Genomic DNA, 21,697 nt, shown 5'->3' on the forward strand with positions numbered 1-21,697 from the left:
TATCTTTTTAAAAAAAGCACACATTGTAAAACAAATATTGCACATATATTTGGTTAAACAGTGCAAATATTGGAGAAGGGGGAACAAATCTAGTTTAAATTCCACGCAAATTTTTAATTTTTTTTTTCGCAAACATATTATGTATTTTAACAATCCCTTAATTTGCTAAACACCACCTCAAGTAGGTCATAGGGTAAACAATTTTCATTTTGTGGTACTATTCCTACAAATCAAAAAAGTGTAAAAATAAAAAACTCTGGACGCGATCAACTAAAAACCCGGGACAGCTAGAATATTTGTAATGGTGTATTACCACTATATAGGCTACGACAATCAATTTCAATTTGAATGCAATATTGAGTTATTCAACTCATAAAGTATTAATATTCACAATGTACACTAATTTTAAAGTGTTTACTTATAAGTTATAACTTAAGAACTAATAATTTCGCAATTTTTTATTTCACCATCAAAATTAACTCATTAAAACATCCCTTTTCAAAAAATATGCTTAAATATTTTGTAACCGATATAAATATAAATATTAACATTTTGTATAGTAGTTAAATAACATTTTCTAAACCTGTTATGGAAATAAATTTTATTATATTTCTTGTTTTAATATTTCTTTATTGTCTTTAATGTATAAAATCATTAATTACCTATTAGCTATTATAATATAATATAGACTATAGCCTATGATTTTTTTTTTCAATCATACATTTTGTAATGCCTATTATAGAATTAATATTTATTAATTTACATTTATTCACTTATGATTTCAAAACATTGTAATGATATTTCTATGCAAATTTTAAAAATAATTTTTTGTGTTATAATATAATTTTAATGCGGCCCATTGGGAAAATTCTCTATTTTTGTATTGGCCTATCTGCTCCTTCAAGTACCTACAACCTAGTACCTATCACATACAACTCTTTATAGTAAATAATTATATAATATGTGTTTTTCAGATGACTGGTATATAGTATAATATAATATATACCTAAGCAATCTGTCACATAACATTACCTTTTTATTCAAAAACAAAAAATATAATTTAATTATAATAGGAACAGACAAAATTCTCCCCGAACATACTCATCTCAATCATTCTCAGTGAGTAGATTCAATAAACCTATTCATTCACAGTCAATATAAATACAAACTAAACGTACATTCTCATGGGTGAAATATGAAAATAATACATTGTGAAAACCCTGTACACCTATACGGCTTAACAGTAATTAAAAAAATTATAGAACATTAGCTTTGTTGTATACTACGATAAGTAAATTTAGAAATCAACTCAACATACATTTAATATGTGGCATAGCTGACAGCTGCAGTATACAAGAAATGACAGTGGATTTAGATAATTATATTAATATTTATCTATGGTAATTTATTTTTTAGTTAGACCTAAAAAACTAAATTGTTTATGTCAAAAATTGGTTTTGAGTAAAAATTCTAGTTTTTTCTTAACTTGACTCTTGTTTTTCCCATCGGTTTCAAAAACTACTTTTCTATTTTCTATTTCGACTACAAATGACACAAAAAATAAAAAACCTCATTGGATTTCATTAATTGCTCAGAATCTAAAATTAAGACATTTTAAAACGCATAGTATGTTGTAAGAAAATGTATTCTTTCTAAATATTGTATACTATGATTGGGTATCAGCTACATATTTGGGCACAATTTTAGTTGAATAATAATATTATACTATATAGGTATTATATTTAACATATAAATACATTTATTAAAAAATCACCAGTCACTTACAAAAATATTCCATTCACATAACATTCATTGGACATTTCCAACAATTAAAAAAGTTAACATGCATATCAAATACATTCCAATAATATTATTACACAAAAAAGAGGGGAAATCAATAATAATTTAATAAGTACAAGATAAAAATTCAACTATTAATGAACCAATTTAAATAAATCTTACTTTTAAAAATAATAATGAAATTATAATCAGGTGGTTTTAGGCTGAATGCTAATATAGGAAAAAATAAAACAACAATGGTATGTAAATTCTTCAACACTTGATTGAATTGTTATTAGGTAACTGAAGGGCATTCACCGATTTCATAAGATCGTCAGACTGAAATCAACATTTTAAAATTAGCTTTACACAAGCAAACAACAAAATATATAAAATATAACATACAATTTCATCATCTTCTTTATCTTCATCATAATCATCTTCTTCATCTTCAACTTCAAATGCTAATTTTCCAGCATAACTTTCAATGTTTGGATCGACTTTGTCTATTAAACATTCAATTAGATTAGCTCTATTTAGAGCTACAGCAAAGTGTAATGCTGTGTATCCGCTTTTATGATCCTAAAAATTAATAATTAAATTGTTAGTCTAAATTTTATTTTCAGTACTGTTTGATTATATGTTATGAATTATATTGCCATCAAATATACAATGATAATAACCTTTTCATATTCAATGTAAAATAATTACTATACTACACAAATTAAAATGATTATGTTGTGGGCCACTAAATGGAATGATTAATTGTTGACTGTATTAAGTCAACATATCAGTTATCACAGATATTTTGCATGTATATTCTGTGCAACATATCTACCATGTACCTGTATCCTGTAGTCATTACTTATTATATTAATTATAAACTTGTGAGTATTTTTTTAACAGAAACCAAAATACATAAATTATATTTGTGCCAATTAACATACATCTTCAAAATTAATATTTATATTTAACATACCTAAAACATTTTCTTTTTAAATCTAAGACTTTTAAATGTAATATAAGAATCCTTATAAGTTTGTCTAAAAAAAATGTCTATAAGGAAGTCAAGTTAAATTATTATGAGTGTTTGAAGTTCAAATTTTTACATAAGATATTCACTGGATTTCTCAAGTACCGATTTTCTTATTTTGTTGAAATTCAAAAATGAATAACTGTAGATACCTACTTGAAATTCAAACCATAATATGTTTATTTTATCAATTCCAATACTTGATAAATTCTTGACATTTTCAATTTTCAATTTTTTTTAGTTTCATTTTTCTATAAATGTCAATAAAATTTTTTTTGTTGTTCCAAAAATCGTGAAAATTGAATACAAGGCTTCTGATATATTGTTACAATAGTAGTTGAAAAATATTAAAAATACAGGCACAATTTTTTTTTTTATAACAATTTTAAGTTCTCTTTTTGGGAACATTTATCGAATTTAAAATTTAAAAATGATTTATGTTAAAATGTATATTTTTTTAAACAATACAAGTTATAAATACATTTATTATTATTAAAATGTTTATGGTGCAAACGCTATGAACTACCAATTAGTGCATTTGAAACCTAAATAATTTGTAATATATATATTTTAATACTATATTATGACAAGAAACATTAGGAAAAAATGTTTTTTAACTTACCCTGATATTCACATTTTTTGAAGTATTAACAATAAATCTAATTAGTTTTGGATGGTTAGCAATTGTTGCAATATGAATACATGCCAAACCTGGAAAAAAAATGTCATTAAATTTAAAATGATTTAAAAAGATTCACAAATATGCTAATATATTAGGTGAATAAACATAACATATATTATACAGAAATCAGTGTTTCATCATAAATCATAAGACTGGAAAATTTAATTTAATTTTTTTAGTATTGTAAATAAAGGTTACCATTAGTCATAAATAATTTATTTACCAATAAATTTGATTGGCTTATTTTAATTTAATAAACATATTATGTCAAACATTACTAGTAGTGTGCCCAGACATTTTAAATAGAAAGGAGTTATTTTGAAAAAAGTTTCCCTGTAAGGTACTGCTGATACCTTGTAATCGAGTGGGGGGAGGGGGATAATCCCATTGAGGGAGAGGATATCCCTCATCATCACATACCTTGTCACATGCCTCTACAAATTACAATACTAATTAAACTAACAACTAAATATGAAATTCAATTCTAAAATCAATCAAATTTCTAACTAAAAATTGCTGTTAATATTTTTTAATTAGGTGTTGTATAGAGCTGTCTTACAGTATGTGGTCACCAGCCAGTAATGCTACAAATATATTATGTGGCCCACCCTTGAAATAACTAAATTTTTTCCAAGATTTAAAAAAAAAACCTACGTTTTAAATTTTGACCTAACAAAAGTACCAACTAGATCCAATTTTCTAGCAGAAACCTTCCTCAAAGTTGATAATTAGAGCATTTTTTCTACTAAAACACAGATTGTCAAATCGCTATCTAAAAAAATGTATATTTTAATTAACACAAATTTGAATATTAGTAGCTATAAAACAATTCATTCAATCATTGTATACCTAATATCTTTATATTGTAATAACTAAATTTAATAAAACAATTCACAAATTTCATTATTTTTAATTTATGTACTTATCATACTTAAATTCATTCCATACATTCACATGACATCATTATACAAATCTGATCACTGTGAATCACGGTCAAATCTATAAACATTCAACAGGGTGGGGGCAATCAAGGACAATGTATTATATTATTATCTTTTAAATTAATGCTTACTGTCTATAAAGTATATTTAACTCCTTAATTGTAAAACTCAGTGGTGTTTTGGTAAAAAAACTGGAGGGTATACGCGGAAGAATTTATGACAATGACTATCGTGTATTTATTGGGATCAAAACATATCAGATTTTATCACTTAAAACGACGCTCGCTTCGCTCGCGAATATTCAAGTTTTTTTTAGATCTCATGTTCACGAGTATAAGCTTTTATATCAAAAAAAAATGTATATTCATTTTATACTATATGTCCATATTGTTTCTTGATTTATCTAAGTATTTAAAGTTTCTATGGAAAATTCAATAATTGCCCGATTTTAAAGGCAAAAAATATTAATATAATTGTAAAATAAAAGCATAATCATGTAATAGTCAAATAGGTAACTGCAAAAAATATAAAATATAAAACTTTAACAGAACCTATACATAATAATAAGGAATAAAAAATATCATTTTTTTTTTCAAACTAGTTTTATTTGAAAGTGTATTAGGCTTATATATAAAAAAAAATTGTATTAGTGAGTGGAAAAAGTTTAACAAAATTTAATAGTATTTTAATAAAAAATAATAAAAATAACTTTCTTTTTTTAAATAAGTAACAATTAACAAATAAAATATGATGCTTATATAGTAGGTACTTAACATTAAATCAAAACTTGAACACTAATTAATTTACAAAATTTGCCATAGACTCTTTTAGACAACTTTGTCCTCACCTTTGTCTGTGTTATTTTTTGCTATTTTGGTCCTAGTGTCTTCTGCACACCTATGATTGAATAGCCAACTTTTCACATAATCTTCAGGATTTCAATCACTTAGAGGAGGTCCATTTATGTTTATGAACATTAAATTAGAAATATTATTTATGGTTAACCGTGAACGAAGATCCGTACAAATGTTATTCATAACACTGAATCCTCTTTCACATTCTGTGGTTGAACACGGAAATGTTTTAAGAAAGATGTAGAATGCAGACATCACGTTTTTAGGATCAATAGTTTGGTCGTAAATAATTTTTCTCTTACCACTAATAGCTTCATCTTGGTCCAGTGAAAATCTTTTACATAAGTATTTAATAATATCATCTTCTCCATATCGAATATCTGGGTCCTCAGGCCAAGTTGATTTTTCCAATAGCACTCGCCACACTATCTAGTATATTCTTGTATAGAAACATCAACGGCCGCTTGTAGATATATTATTATAATTTGATACCTAATGAATATAGCTAGATGATAATCGATAGCTATAAATAATAATCAATTATCAATTTTATTATTAACCTACCAATAACAAATTTTCTAAAAATAAACTATGCCTATGGATTTTTTTCTGTTTATGAAGTAGGTATACGAGCGTATACGTGCGTATTGGCGTTACTTTTATAGGGTATATGCTAAATCACCAAGTTGGTTCACGGGTATACGTCGTATACCCGCGTATACCCTCCAAAACACCACTGGTAAAACTCATTAGTTATTTATTTAACTACTTAAATTTAATAAATGTTATGTATTAATATAATATTGATAAAAACATAAAAGGTCAAGTGATATTAAGGAATTAGATAAGACTAGAATAAGATTTGTTTCTTTGTTAATACATGTTAAAAGTTACATCCAAACATCTAAAATCATACATTTATCACTTTGATATTTTAATTATTATTTATATCTATAAAGCATTAACTTACATTTGTGAAAAATAAAAATAAAAACATATATTATATAATATAATTTTATTTAGTATTCACTATTCAAACCTAAATTATACGCTATCATTAAACACCATCAGAAGTATAGTATATTGAACATATGCCAGTAGGTAACTTAAATATAAAATAAACTATATATCAGACCACAATAACTTTAAAATAAAATTATACACACATATTATTTAATTCATAAAATGTCAATATAAAATATAAATGCATGATTTTATTTTCAATAGGTAATTTATAGTATTAAAACATAATTGCCATCACAAAATATTTTTGATACTAATTATAATAGAGGGTAAACCACTAGTAGCCATTTTAGATTTTCAGAGATTATTAGAATTTCCAAAGATTAGTAGATACCTATTTCTAAAGATCCCCAGAGATTCTTTAAGATTTGTATACTAAATACCACAAGTACCTAATTTATCAGTTTTGTATTATTGAAAGTTCCAAAATTACCAACAATATAGGTCCAAATACAAATAATAAATATAAAAGTACGATTTTAAATAGATAATAATTTTGTTTTTAATACTAATTATCATTTTGATACATTTATCAAATTCAAAATAATTATTTATATATTAATATAAATTAGATACATACCATCATAATTAATAGTATCAAATATTTTCGGCAGTAATACGTAATTAGCAAATATTTTCAGGCAATCTAGTTTTCCATCATAACATGCCAAATGAACAGCTGTATTGCCTTTATAATCTAATATTTCTGCATTGGCATTAGCCTTCATTAGGTGTTTCACAATTTCACATTGATTTGTCATAACAGCCAAATGAAGAGCACTCTAAAAACCAAATTCAAGTTATAAATCAATGGGAGTCCATCAAATAATATTTGAGTTATAATAGGTATCGTACAATGTAAATATAAAAATAAAATAGGTTCTTTCCTGTTATACGAGACTACAGCTATTATCAAGACTACCACCACGTTATCACGACTACTGCGATTGTTTTGTGAAACATCACAATCCTGTTATCTAAAACTACCAAAATATACACTTTCCTATTACTATAAACTACCTTATTTTTATTAATCATATTTAATTCTTTTATATTTTTTTTTAATATGTAAGTGTGCGGAGATGGCCATATTCAAATTAATTAAATATATATACAAAAAAATTAAATAAAGAAAAGATTTTAATACCCAGTAATCATTTGTAATATATTTTACAAAGTAAACGCCATACTCTGCGTACGGCCACCGAAAACAATAAAATAATAATAATACAAAGAATAATATTATTTTTGTTGTTGCCGAACACCAACATGAACAAAAATGGTAAATACATAAATAAAATAATAAATAATAATGGGAATGGCCACATTTGAATAATATTAAAAACAATTATATCGTTCAATTATTGTGGTAGTCGCGATCACGGAGGAAGTCTTGGGTAGTAGTCTCGTATAACAGGAAAGTATCATAAAATATTTACTCAAAAATAATAACAACACAGATTTAATTAATCAAAATATATTATTTTCTAGTCATAAGCAAATTAATTAGTAACTATAGGAACTTCTAACATAAACAATTCGTACTGGGTTAAAACTAAAGTTACAAAATATAGGGGTGTGTAGACTAATTAGCTGGTCATGGTTTAAAATATTAAATTTAAAATTCACTAATAAAATCAAAAGTAAATGATTTTGTTGTAGTTTTATACTAAGAGGGTAAAATAAAATAATTTTGTATAATAGGTACCTTCAACTGATAAGAGTATAGACTGACCTTCAATTTTAATAGTTTATCCATAAAACAATATTGTAGTTTACTACTATTTTCAATTTATTTATTGCTTATGGCTGGTATACAGATCATGACGTGTAGTAATAACATAATATTATACCAAGTAACAAATTTGGCCAGTAAAATTGTTGTGACTAGTTAACAGTTGTGATATATAAATATTTATTACATAAGTCAAACGTAACAAACTAATGAAATTAAGTATTTTTAATGACATAAAACATAGCTTTTTGAGTAGACAAATTTATGTTTGTGGCTGAACTGTGGACAACTATCTTAAAGCTAGTTTAAAATGTAACAGTATATAGTTAATTGAAATTTTCAGTGGAAGGCGCCTAGATAGGGTTTTATGATTTTTAAATTTAAAGAATCTTGTGAGTAAAAAATATACAGGTAGCTAATATATTTTAATTATTTACAATTGTCCATACATTTTAATTAAATATTTGATAGTATAAACACTTACTTGGCCATCATCATTTCGTATATCTAACATTTTGGAATCTGGACAAATATCGATTAATCGTTTTGATACTTGGATGTATCCATGGATAATAGCAAGATGAAGTAGCCTAAAATATAATTAAACAAATGTTGAGTTGCATGTATGAATATTTATATAAATAGACAATAGTACTTAAAAAGTAACAAATCATTAATTAAGCATATGTCTGGTAGGTAGGTACACTATGATGGTATTAACGGTCATTATCAAGTCCTGGAAGCATTAACAGATTTTTAGGTGACTTATGACTGATACACATAATTAGTAATAGTAGAAATCCTAAAAATATGGTAGGACAAAGTATACCTAATAAAAAAAAGTAATATCTTATTTAGGACTTTTTTAAAGTGGATTTCACCAAAATACTTGCCTACCCGGCCACCCATATAATATAATATATCTTAAAGGTGACATCATAATTTTTTTAAACACAATATAAAATGTTGTGCCACTGCAATAATGCAATATACCTACTAAATTAATCTTAGTAGTAATATTTAATAATGTTAATTCTCTACCTATATTATACCTGTAGAAATTTTTTTAAATGCTTGCATACTTGGTAACCTCATTGGTAACTAAATAATTAATAATATTTTAAATTGCATACGTTTTGAGGCCCTTATATGTGGATTATCTTACCATACACATCCAAATATTTAATTGTTGAGATACACAAGTAAGGTAGATTTAAAAAATAAGTTGGAAATATTAATGGGTAACTAACTAAGTACCTATTACAAGACTCTGGGATTTGAATTACCTACCTACTGTCGATACTTGACAGTAATATATAATCAATAGTATAACCGAGGATATTATTATTATTGGCTGAGAGATTATGAATGTATTTAGGCTCAAATTTGATAATATCAAAATGGTTTTAGGTTAAGATTAGGCAGCTATATAAATATAAAATATTTAGGTACATACGTGTCACCATCGTCATTCTGTTGAAAATAAAATTGCCATACTTTTTTGTCAATATAAACTTTACTCGGGTTGTCCATGTCACTGTCTATGGTTGTTTTTGGTGTTTCCTTCTGCTGTATATCGTTGAGCTCTTCGTGCTTGATGTCGTCTTCAATATGCTCCTCTTTGGATAACATATTATCACCAGACAAATTGCCACCGGACAAGAATCCAGAATCCATATTTATGTCGCCGTTGTCTTCGGCAACCTTCTCACTTTTAATGGACTGCAGTTGTTTATCCCGCTGGCCTGAAAGTTCCATTTTTAGTTTGTCTGCGTTGATCTTAGACCACATACTTTATGTCAATAAAAAGTGCGTTTGTGATAGAAAAAAATCTATTCACGACGACGACGACGTATATTATTATACTGAGGAAACTAGGTAGAGTATAGTTTAATAGTTATTGAATATTTTATCACGGTAGGGAAGTGAGTAATAGTTGTACTTTGGAGTTTGGAGTACTACTGATTAAACGAGAAGAGCGTCTGTAATCATCGGTTCGAAAATATAACACGATCAAAAACACACGGCGATAAAAACTAATTTATAAAAAAAACCAATTAAAAAATAAAACTAATTAAAAAATAAAAATAAAATCAAAACGGATTTTTCAACAATACAAAACACAAATAAACACAAATGGACTAGAACGATGATAAAAATTATTGTTTGTAAACGATCGGAATACTATAATACGAACATGCCGCACGCACGAAAAACCTTTAGGTCGAAAAAACTATCGATGGATATTAACGATTTAAGACGGTATGAATTCGTCGACTCGATTGCGCTACGATGCTATGAAAAAAAATACATGCCAGTATGCCAAACTTATTCACTCTCACTACGAGCGACGACGGACACGAGCGGTGCACAACTGCTACTGCAGTCGTTACGAGTCTATAGCAGTAAGACTACCAAAGTACTGAGCTAAAAAACAGTGCCTAGCGTGCCAAATACTGCCGAGCCCGTGGCGCCCACCGTCGCGCGAAATCGAGACTGTCTGCCCGGAGTCCGGGGAAGGCGGCGAACAGAAAACGACGACGGAATACCTATAATTGCTATTATGATATTATTATGGTAATGGTGAATTGGTAAATAATAATAATATTATTATGTATCTATGTGGGTACTGGGTACGATATTATTACTATCACTGCTCGAAAACACGGGAATCGACATTCGACAACGACACTGTTAATGCGGTCGCGTGATACCAACCACAGAACATGAATATAGTGGTATATTATCTAAGGTACCAACACTGTATACCAAGTATCAACTATCTGCAACCTGCAGCTGCAGGCTGCTACGACACGCGACGCCTGTACAGAATGATAGAACACAGAACTGACTTTTGGAATAACTTTTGTTCCAATCAATATTTAATTTTTTTTTTTTATACGATTATAAAATTTATAGTCACTTGCGCTACACGGTGGCGTGCTGACCGTGATTTTGAAGAGCAGTTGCCCGATCATTTTAAAGTGGTAAGTGGGTGGGTGAGTACTGGATTTAGTGTGAAATTAAAGTACAACATTAGTTTTATCTGAATATGATATTTAATAAGAATAATAACTTCAATAATAAGACGTGTTGTATTATGGTAATCATGGGGTGATAGGTCATTCAAAAAATTAATTGCCTGATAAAATATTTCACTTCGCCACGCCACTGCCGCTACACATATTATACGAAGAATTATTTTTATTTTTTTTGACACTGTAAATAAACATTTTTAAATTTGATTTAAATTCTCTTGGATATATTCAAAATAGCCAATTTGTGTATCTGATTATAAGAACAATGTTGAAAGTAAAAACATTTATCGAAGTCGAAGAATATTTTTTGATCAAATGCATTTGGAACATAATAACTTTTTTCAAAATATTTTTTTTGGGAATTTTTTTGAGAATAGTATATTTCTTAAATTATTTACTAATCACATAATTTTAACAATTTTTGTGATATTATGTTTAAGTAGCACTTCTGTAACACCTTGTAAAGTATATTATATGACCTCAGTCTGTCGGCATTCGGCCGTCAGAATATAAAAATATGATGGAGGGGCGCACTGGCGACTGGCCGCTTGTGGGTCCGTGAGTAACAGAAATCATAGATATTAAAGAATGGATAGGTCATATTCATAGATGTAATAACAATATAGAGGAAAGCGTGCCGGAATCGGGAAGAGAGAAAGACTATTTTTATCGTTACCTCTCATTCTAGCAGAGGTCTTATCATAATATATACTTATACATACATGTATTTTACACGAGTTTTCGCGGAGGTACCGAGAGAAAACGGTCTACCAAAGCGTTAATTGATATAAAGCAACGTTCTATGATAATAGTGGTCTGTCGCCAAAACGAATAACCGCAAGTAAGATACGGATTATTCACAATTATTGAATTAACATTATTATCAGAGGTACCAAGTAAAATGTTTAAAATCACCGTTTGCTCATATTAGCAAACAGTAAACAATTTTAACCTAAAATAACCACGAAAACGTCCTTTTAGTAAACGGTTTCCTCTCGGTACCTTCGCGAAAACCCGCTTATTTATTTGTGATAAGACCTCTATAATTACATGTTCATTCCCGTATGATAATCATAAATGGCCTATCCATTATATAATTTCTATAACAGAAATACGAAAGTGAAGGGAGCTGGCGCGCACTTCAGAGTTTCGTATTCAATACTCACAGAAGTTACTATAGCATAATATACCACGCCACTACCTACGGTTGTAACTTGTTGACTGTTTACAGTTTACAGCAGAGAACAAATTTACAACAACTGTAATAATATACATCGGCAGTGTTGCACAATGCAAAGGTGGGGTGTGGCGCCGTCCGTACACTCAACCGCGGAAACGCTCCGAGTGTACGTATCGCGGCCGGTGTTGCTAGCTCCCGGATGGGTGACCACTCGGGATTTTTAGCAATAAACCCTTGCCACACATCCAACCACAACCGCAATGCATACAAAAACAGCTAATGGGCAATGTCCAATAGACATTGTCCATAGCATGGCTAAATAAATAGGTATGATCGCGTTGAGACGCATTTTCGTTATGGGCTGCGCACGTACAATTATTGCATGTTTTAGCATGGAAAGGAATATCTCAGCTGGCAGTGATTTTTGGATTTATTTAGCCAAGAAATTAATAATTTGTATGGTTTTGTTAGCAAATAAATCGAAGTGATAAAATTCACTGCCAGTGGCGGCCATGACACCTGCGTATCACAAAGTTGCGATCATACCTATATATTTAGCCATGGACCATAGTAGCCGTGCTTAACTCAACAAAAACAAAAAATATATACAACGCGTTAAGAAGTTTGATGCAGTGGGACCACATTAAAAGTATAAAGTTTAAAGTTTAAGTTAAATAAATAAATAACCGTTCTCTTTTTCTCTATACACAAAATGTAAGATCGTAAACGATCCTAGGCGACCTGCAGTGTAAATAATAACATAATAAAATAATTGTTTTAAAATAATATAAATCCTATCATTACAATAATCCTTATCCCTTTGGATTACATTTAAGAATTCGACTGTTTGTAATACCAATGGCGTATTTACGAGGGGGTCCAAGGGGTCCGGACCCCCCCTCCACCATTGACTATCGTGTCTCGTACATGTTAAATGTTGTATTTTTACATGATTAAAACAAACAAATTTTATCATAAGATACGAAGGTTATCCATAGAATCACCATAGAAACGAATAAAAAAATAATAATATTTCAATATTAATTCAACTTACAGGCTATAATAAAATATAATAACAATATAAAATATCCAGACTGACAAACCGTCTCCGCTCAGAATCGTTTTTCTTATACAATGATATTATATCATTGAATTTAAGCTTAATACAATCCATTATACATTTACCCACTTGTAACCTACTGGCTACTGTACAGCAGAGCAACATCCACTTACCCGTTTTTTTAAATTTGTTTTGTACATATTATTATTTAATAATTAAAAACTCAAACATTTTAAATCGTCTTATAAATATGGTATATTTATTAAATAAAGAGTAATTGGGTTTGCCCCCGCGGCTCTGTTTTCTGAAAATTATCTGGACCCTCCCCATAAGAAATTCTTAAATACGCCACTGTAATACATATTGAATATATCAGCAAGATGGCGCAAACCACAAAAGTCCTTAGGGCTGCAGTATAAAAATGACAGACCAGATCGAAAATTTGGTTATTAATATTGTTACTAGCTGAATTACCTCATCGCTGCCGGCCTACAGTTAAAAATAAGATTGTTGAATAATTATATGCATAAATAAATATAAAAAATGTATAAATCGTTAAAATAATATGCCATTACTGTTTAGGAAAAACTTAAAATTTTATAGATATAGGTACGCAAGACATTTTCATACGAATAAACTGCAAATATTTGACCCAAAACAAAAAACTGAGAAACAAATGAAAATTTCAATGAATTTGTGTATTATTATTATTATTATTATAGAATTTCTTTATAAAGGAACTATATTCATTGTATCTTTTTTGTTGTTTGATATTATTTTTATTTTTAATTTTACAAAATATCTAACTCTGAGACATGGCAACATAAAGTTGACCATTACTAAATACAGGTCGGGTAGGCCGGGTAGGGCTAGCGGTATTTCAAATGTTGATACCGGTATCCGGTATTTGTTTACTACCGGTATCTATGATATTACCGGTTGTATAGTATTTTTAGTAACTATAAAAAATACAGTACCTAGGTAATTACCGAAAATATCGTACGATCGTACCTCGATAATTATCAAATACCATATTAAATAATTAATTAGCATTGAGTTGTTGATTTGTAGGTAAATTATTGTAATTGATTTATCAAGTATGAAGTATTATTGTTTTACTGTTGAATACCAAACTAAATGTTTGTGTATTATATTATCACCACCGTAAAAATGATTACAAGTTGCGGTGTGGGGGCGGAGCCCCCGCGGGTCTATGTTGATTTTATAAATTTAGCCCCCCCCCCCCCCCCTAAATCATTTCGTATAATAAATCTTGAACCATTCAATATTCATTAGATTGGACTCTACATTTAAATTTCTCAAGAGTATTACGATAGTATACCTTATTGCTTTAATAACAAACTGTGCGGAGGTAATGGTAAACCATCTAAAAATTCTTTATGAAACAGAAAATGGTCTATATCGTTTGACACTGTGCTAACTTAAAAACGTTTTTAGTTGCCCTGGCAACATGTTAATAATTGCATTATTTATTTCATCGCCATGTTCATTTTAAGGTGCAATAATAGCAAATTGTGAAAAATAGACACATTTTCTAAATTATCTCCAAATACATATTTTATTATATCACTTGATAATGACGATGGATTAATTTAAATTGAATGAATAGTCCGTGTCAGGATTTATTAGCAGTGGTGTATTGGTACGGGTACGCGGGTATACGCCGTATACCCATCAGAAGATTTTCGATTTTCGGCGTATACCCAAAGTAAAATCTTATTTTACGGGTATACGCTTCCAAAATAACCAGAAAACCAAATAAGATTTAAAATTTATTTAATAGTTCATATAGGAAAAAAACGTTATTCGTATTAATAAATGTATGTATTAATGAATTATTTATCAATTGAAATAGGTATTGAATATAAGTTATATAACAATATGCGTTGTGTTTAATACTTTAATGTATTTTAAGACTAAGTTCAATTTAGTAAACCCAATATTGAATTCAAAAAATCTTTGTGGAAAATTCTATAGATTGTACCTAAAATAATAATGTTATTATTATTTTAATTTTTTTGACATTCGAGTTGATTTTGTTTTATTTTCTATTGTTACATTAGGTATACAAAAATTAATAAAATAAAGTTAAAAACTATGTACTAATTGAAAATGCAATAACGTTATATAATATATACGATGATATAATTTGATCGTTTAGGTTACATACATATTTTATTGGTGCGTCGTGCGTATACCCATAAATATATTTACCAATACACCACTGTTTATTAGTGGGTGTACCCCACATGAAATGACGAAATCGGAAATAGTGTTTTTATTAGGAAATGCCGACGACGACGATAACGCAGCAGTAGAAATAGGACTGTGTGCGTGTACAATGTAAACGTATACGCTCATGACAAAATATATTGTGTTTTATTTAATATTATAATATTTTGTCATGTAAACACTAAACGCCAGGCGGTAATTACGCTTCCGTTATATGCTACCGATAAAAACCGATACCAGATGGTATTATAAATTTATAATCAATGCTATTATGTTGATTGATTTGGTTGTTTTTTTTTTTTGTTATCTGTTCAAATATTGGTTTTAAAAAAAAACCGATACCACCGATTACGGCCGATATCGAGTATCATTGGCCCATCCCTAATAATATATAAAGAATAAAGATAATGATATTAATGTGGTGGGGCGGGGGAGTTGGGGTCAAATATTTTTTGTTGATGGGCTCAAAAAATCATATTAGAGTGGAATACCCGAATACTGAATCATGATTCATCAATAATGTAATATAATAATACGTATGCATGGGCATAGGGCTCGCCGAACCCGGTCACTCAGATCCGTTAAATTTACAATTTGCATGTAACATATTTCAAGTAGGTACATACAATATACTATATACAATACACTCTATATCAGGCATGTCAAACATGCGGCCCTCACCTCATTTTTTGATGACCCATAGATCACGGAATAAATAGATAGCAATATTTTTGAACTATTACATAATTGAAAAAAAAATTATACAATTTTGAAATGACGGAATTAATTCCATTATTTTTAAAGGAATAGAAACCAAAATATTGTAATTCGTTTGTTCTTCTTACAGAGACAAATTTCGTTTATCAAGTTTTTTATCTAATTGAGAAATATTTGAAATGATATTATGTGTACATTTGTTCTTTAAATTAAAATATTTACGATCTGTAATAAAATAATTTTGTAAAGTTTAAACTAAAGTTATAATTTAAACTAAGGTAAGGAACCAGATACTTTTTTTATAGGAACGAGGAAATGAACGAGTTATTTTCGGTTACTTTAGAAACTAAAAGCATACATTTGTAAGAATATTCAGAAGACTAATAGTAAAATACTATTATAGTATATTATACTAGCAAGTAGCAACTGATTATTAATCACTAACTACACTTTTCAGGTACTTACGATTATTATAATAATGTCATTATTCATAAATCTCGTAATTATATTATATTATTTTATTACATTTCTTTTATTCAAAACACAATAGACCGTACCAATATTCCGTTTACCTATTAAAATGCCTAAAATTGTAAAAAACTTATAAAGTTTATTATAAATACTACTATTGGGATAATATTGATATTACATCTACGTAAGCTATACTACTCAAGTGCTGAAGTGCCACATTACTTTTTTGTTTTTATAGTAATAAATATTAATTATGTATACCTAAATAATAATATATTTTAAGTACTACCATTACGTTTGCTTGTGTCAGTGGCGTATTTACGGGGGGGGGGGGGGGGGGGATATTAGGTATACTATACAATTTGTGTTAATTCTTATTTTGCCTTGAACTAACCTCAACAAGTTAGGGGATTTTAAAAATGTATATTATGTACGTATTTATGGGTGTACCTATTATTATATATTTCATCTCCATCCTTGTAAAATTCCTAAATACGCCACTGGCTTATGTAGATTATGTTAGGTGTTAAGTTAGGTAATAGGACAATAGGTGATATGTACCTGATTAAAGTATTAGATGCGTACTCAGTGTATCAGTACTTATACAGTTATACACTTATACCATTTAAATAGTGTGAAAACCCAATGATTACACGTTGTTGTATATATTACCATTACCCACGTACTAACACTATTTATTTTAAAATATGTATTTTTGTTTTGTGTTTAAAACATTATCTATGTAAATGTAAAATGGCATTGTGTCATAATATACATGCATGAACGTCTAAACTATAAAAATGCCTTTTTATTTTGTGAAAAATCAACAGCAGTAATGCATAATAAACTATTTAGAAAGTGTCGTAAAAACAAGTTTATTTTTTCATGGTAGTATTTGTTATATAAAAATACTACAGTTAAAATATAAAAATCTAACCGGAAGACCAACTGGCTCATTATCAAAAATGAAAAATCTTCACTCATTGTTATTTCTAAAAATGTGAAAACACATTTATTATATAAAGCATTATTATAGATATAGCCATTACAGAGCATATTTTTCTAATAATAATGAGTCTTTATTTGGAAAAGTATTGATTATAATAAGGGAATTAAATTAAATTTTATCATAATATAATATAATATATTATAATCATGCCCATGCCCATTGTCAGTACTAGCATCCCAAACAAAAATAAAAAATTACGAACTCTCCAAAATAAATTCCCAATAAAACCTTGTTTGGTATAAACAGCTTCACAACGACATGGATCGCACTCAACCTATATATAAACATGGGTCATGGATAACAAATCATTATTTTTTATTATTTTGGAAATAATACAATCTGTAAAATATTTACAATAAGAATTATTGATAAGTGATAAAATAATACAGTATATTATACATTTATGAAAGAGAAAAATCCCACGAGGAGAAGCCGATGGACTGCAGATGGAGGCATTCCAAGAATAACAAAAATCAATTCATAAACTTTCACGATATAGATTATAGATTATAGACTAGATAATACCAAAGGCACATTTTCAAAATCGTCGAAAAACCTCCAAACCTATAGATTAAAACCACGCCTGCAACCTCAAGATACCTTCCTAGAAGACCACGAAGATTGAAGACCAACCAAACAACTTATGTGTATTGGCTGTGGTTTGTGGACGTAAAAATCGTTCGGACTCGATGGCAAAAATACCGCAGTGCGTTTAGACCTCGTGCAAAACAGTTTTTGGTATGTGTTCGGGGTAGACAACTACTGGTACGCGGGTGTAGTGTCCTATTAACTATTAAGACACGCACATGACATATGACACAATATTATTATTTTAATATTAATATATTATAACATTGATTATAAATACTAATCAAAACCGCGAATTTATTACATTTACGTGATTTTTTGTTTAATAGTTAGTAAGAATTAACTTTAAGTTCTATCAAAATTTGGTTTGCATATTTAACTGATATTTAACTGCGTAGTTACTTTAATTATTCAAATTTAACTAACTAAGCATATTTGTATAGTTAATACCAGGCACCATTCCGTACTAGCAATATAGAAAAGCATAAATCGTTATTTCCTTATAAAAGTTGTTTTACACTGAGCAGAGCAATAAATGTATTGATTTTACAATTATGTGTTTTTAATTTAATTTTTAATTTTTGTGTCTATCATCATCTTTTGGGGCAGTAAAAATGCTTTGATTTTCTACTTCAGCATTTTTTCTATTAGGAAATTGAATATCTAATTGGTACTTTGGAGAATCAAAAGTAAACAATTCTTAATATTTTTCAGAAGTTTTGGAAAACACAAAAACAAAAAATAAGGAAAAACGGTGATTTTTACGCAAAACCAGTTTTCGATAAGATCGATTTAGTTTTCTTGATAAAAATATAAACTGTAGATACATTAAATGTCACCAATTTTTCATATGACAACTTTCCATACATAATGAAATTTTCAAAATATTTTGACTGAGCTTCTTATTGCTATGACAAAATGTCAAGTTTTTCAAAGTTTTTTTTTCAGTTATTGTCGATAAATTATTAAAAAAAATTTAAAAATTGAATATTAGATTACTCATAAGTTAGTGTATAATTAAAAATAAAATTTATTTAATAGTATTATAGCAATGATATCATAAAAATATATACTATATTAGTAAATAGTAGTATACGCTGACAGACAGGTTTTCGCTCAAAATCGTTTTTCGTAGGTCTACAATGATTTTACATAACATATTTTACTTAAATGAAGGTTACCTATAAAATGTTTTACTTTATAGTTATAATTATAGCCTATAGGTACCTATATTCAAGCCCGGATTAAGAGGCCCAGGTGCCAAAGTTTTAAGTGAGCCCCATGTACAAAAAAGAATAATAATATTAATGTATAGATTATGTACCTATTTAATAAATATATATATATATATATACATGTACATAGCGATAAATAATGATTAAATGTATCAATTTATTTATAAATTATAATTTAAAAGCTTTTTTCCTCGCTTATGTTTGACAAAATCCTTTAATAATTATTTCATCATTTATTGTTTGAAGAATATCGTTTTCAGATGCCAGTATCATAAGCGTAGTTAAATTTTCTTGGTTTAAGGTTGATCCGTAATCTGTAATTATTCTTAACTCTATTGATTTTTGAACAAGCTCTTTCGGCTGAACAGTTTGAACTTGGGTATAGTTAAAAACATTTTAAGTGCAATATATAAATATGGAAAAGACATCAACTAATTAATTGTCAGTAAATCATTTCCAAAGATCAAGTATACTTGTATACTAAAATGTTAGCCTTTAATTGATTGTATGCAAGTCTGCATAAAAAATAATACTCTTGAAACTGTTTTATTTCATCTTTTGTGGAAATAATAAATATCTTCATATATATTATATGTCAATACAAACTATAAAGTTCTTAATACTTTGTTCGATATCCTTTTCTTTATAAGTTGTGTTAACAATTGGAACACACAAACACAACTTTAATTGTAACAAATGAAAAATTGTAATCTTCAATTTGTGTGTCTAGTTCAGAGCAAAATTTATCGATAATTATGTTGTGAGTTTTCAATTCAAAACTTATTTACCATTTCACCACCATAATGTGTAAGCAATATTCGGGTAGATAATGTACACATTAGTCATTACATTTATATTTCTAGTAGTATATTCTAATACATATTATTATGAGTTATAATAAGAGGTTTATTTAACCTAATTTACTATAGTGGGCCCCCTGGACTCACTTCCAAGCCGAGCTTGCCTATATTAAAACTTTTAAATTGTTTTTATTTTTAGAGCATATTTTGAAATTTTTTTAGTGCACAGCCCTGACTAATATAAAACATAAATACCTAAAAACAGTTTGCGAACAACCATCGTTGACAACATCTTGTCTGTCGACACCTCGTCGACGAAAACGCGTGCATCTGCGGCGATCAGTGCGAATCCGTGGTCGGGTAAACGCATCCTTTAACGATCAACGGGACCGACCGATTTCCGTCGTTGTAAATTAATAACAATATTAACAATTGTTATAGTATCCGGAATCCGTGTAGCTGTTGTGGGTCACCAGTGTTGGTCAGGTACTCAGGTGCATAATATAATGAGTGTAACAGTATACGCGATCATGTCAAAAGCATACGCACTGGCACGACGGTCGTAAACGACGTAAACTATCGCAACGATCGGTAGACAACAATATTACTATATAGTCAGTCGTCGTGTGCGGTTGAAAGATAACAATAAAAAATAAACTATTGTTAATTGTAATGTCTTGTGTTATATTGATTAGCGGAAGCTATAAAGTGGTGTAGGAACTGCATAGTTGGTTTCGACGATCGCGTCCCGGATTGAATCTTTTTTAAATATGAAACAGGTATGCCGTCGTCGCGACTCGCGGGCTCACAATAGCCAATTGGTATTATAGTATTATCCTATAATACTATAATCGTGTACCGTCGTACGAAAAGTCGAAACGGTAAAACTTTTGGCGGGGCGCCCTTGAAACAAAATCGCTCATAAAACCGTGCATGAGACGTATAAAATATGTTACCGTTTCCGTCGTCGTATTGTTGACTGTTGTTATGATATTATTGTTTTACGTAATAATAACAACAGTATGCAAAACGTCAATGATAATTATTAATGGCAATAATAGTACGATTGATGTCCGTCCGGGCGACGTGTACAACGTTTGTGTCGGTGCCGCACTCGGGCAGCCACTGCCGGGATGTATGCCGTTTGAAGTTTGAAGATAATCGCCGGCGGGCGGCGACAGTACAATATTTTACAAGTACTTCGTACTGTCGTGCCCAACATTCACCTATTTCACGATCGAAACGCGTCGCAGCCGAGGAATTTAATGAACGGGGAAAACCGAAGCGACATAGCGTGTG

The 21,697-nt window shown here is 29.0% G+C and overlaps 1 protein-coding gene across 1 annotated transcript; it reads right to left on the reverse strand.

Annotated features, from left to right (window-relative positions):
• Positions 1-1,736: 1,736 nt before the first annotated feature.
• LOC132950334 (NF-kappa-B inhibitor cactus-like) lies at positions 1,737-21,543 on the reverse strand. Its single transcript, XM_061021742.1, has 7 exons — positions 20,654-21,543; positions 9,504-9,792; positions 8,532-8,637; positions 6,893-7,094; positions 3,435-3,523; positions 2,185-2,361; positions 1,737-2,118 (listed from the first exon to the last, which is right to left on the reverse strand). Exons 1-7 carry the CDS (start codon positions 20,766-20,768, stop codon positions 2,053-2,055), a joined length of 1,044 nt encoding a protein of 347 aa, XP_060877725.1. The 5' UTR covers positions 20,769-21,543; the 3' UTR covers positions 1,737-2,052.
• Positions 21,544-21,697: the final 154 nt, after the last annotated feature.

This window comes from Metopolophium dirhodum, chromosome 8 (genome assembly GCF_019925205.1).
Source record: "Metopolophium dirhodum isolate CAU chromosome 8, ASM1992520v1, whole genome shotgun sequence".
Taxonomy (NCBI): Eukaryota; Metazoa; Arthropoda; class Insecta; order Hemiptera; family Aphididae; genus Metopolophium; species Metopolophium dirhodum.

What these genes read in the sequence shown, in the direction of transcription:
- LOC132950334 (XM_061021742.1), bottom strand. Translation starts at nt 20,768, where the DNA reads ATGCGTTTACCCGACCACGGATTCGCACTGATCGCCGCAGATGCACGC. An exon ending in CAGAATGACGATGGTGACAC is followed by an intron (nt 8,638 to 9,503) that starts GTATGTACCTAA and finishes ATTATATTTTAG; the next exon opens with GCTACTTCATCTTGCTATTA. An exon ending in TGATACTATTAATTATGATG is followed by an intron (nt 3,524 to 6,892) that starts GTATGTATCTAA and finishes TTTTTTTTCCAG; the next exon opens with GTTTGGCATGTATTCATATT.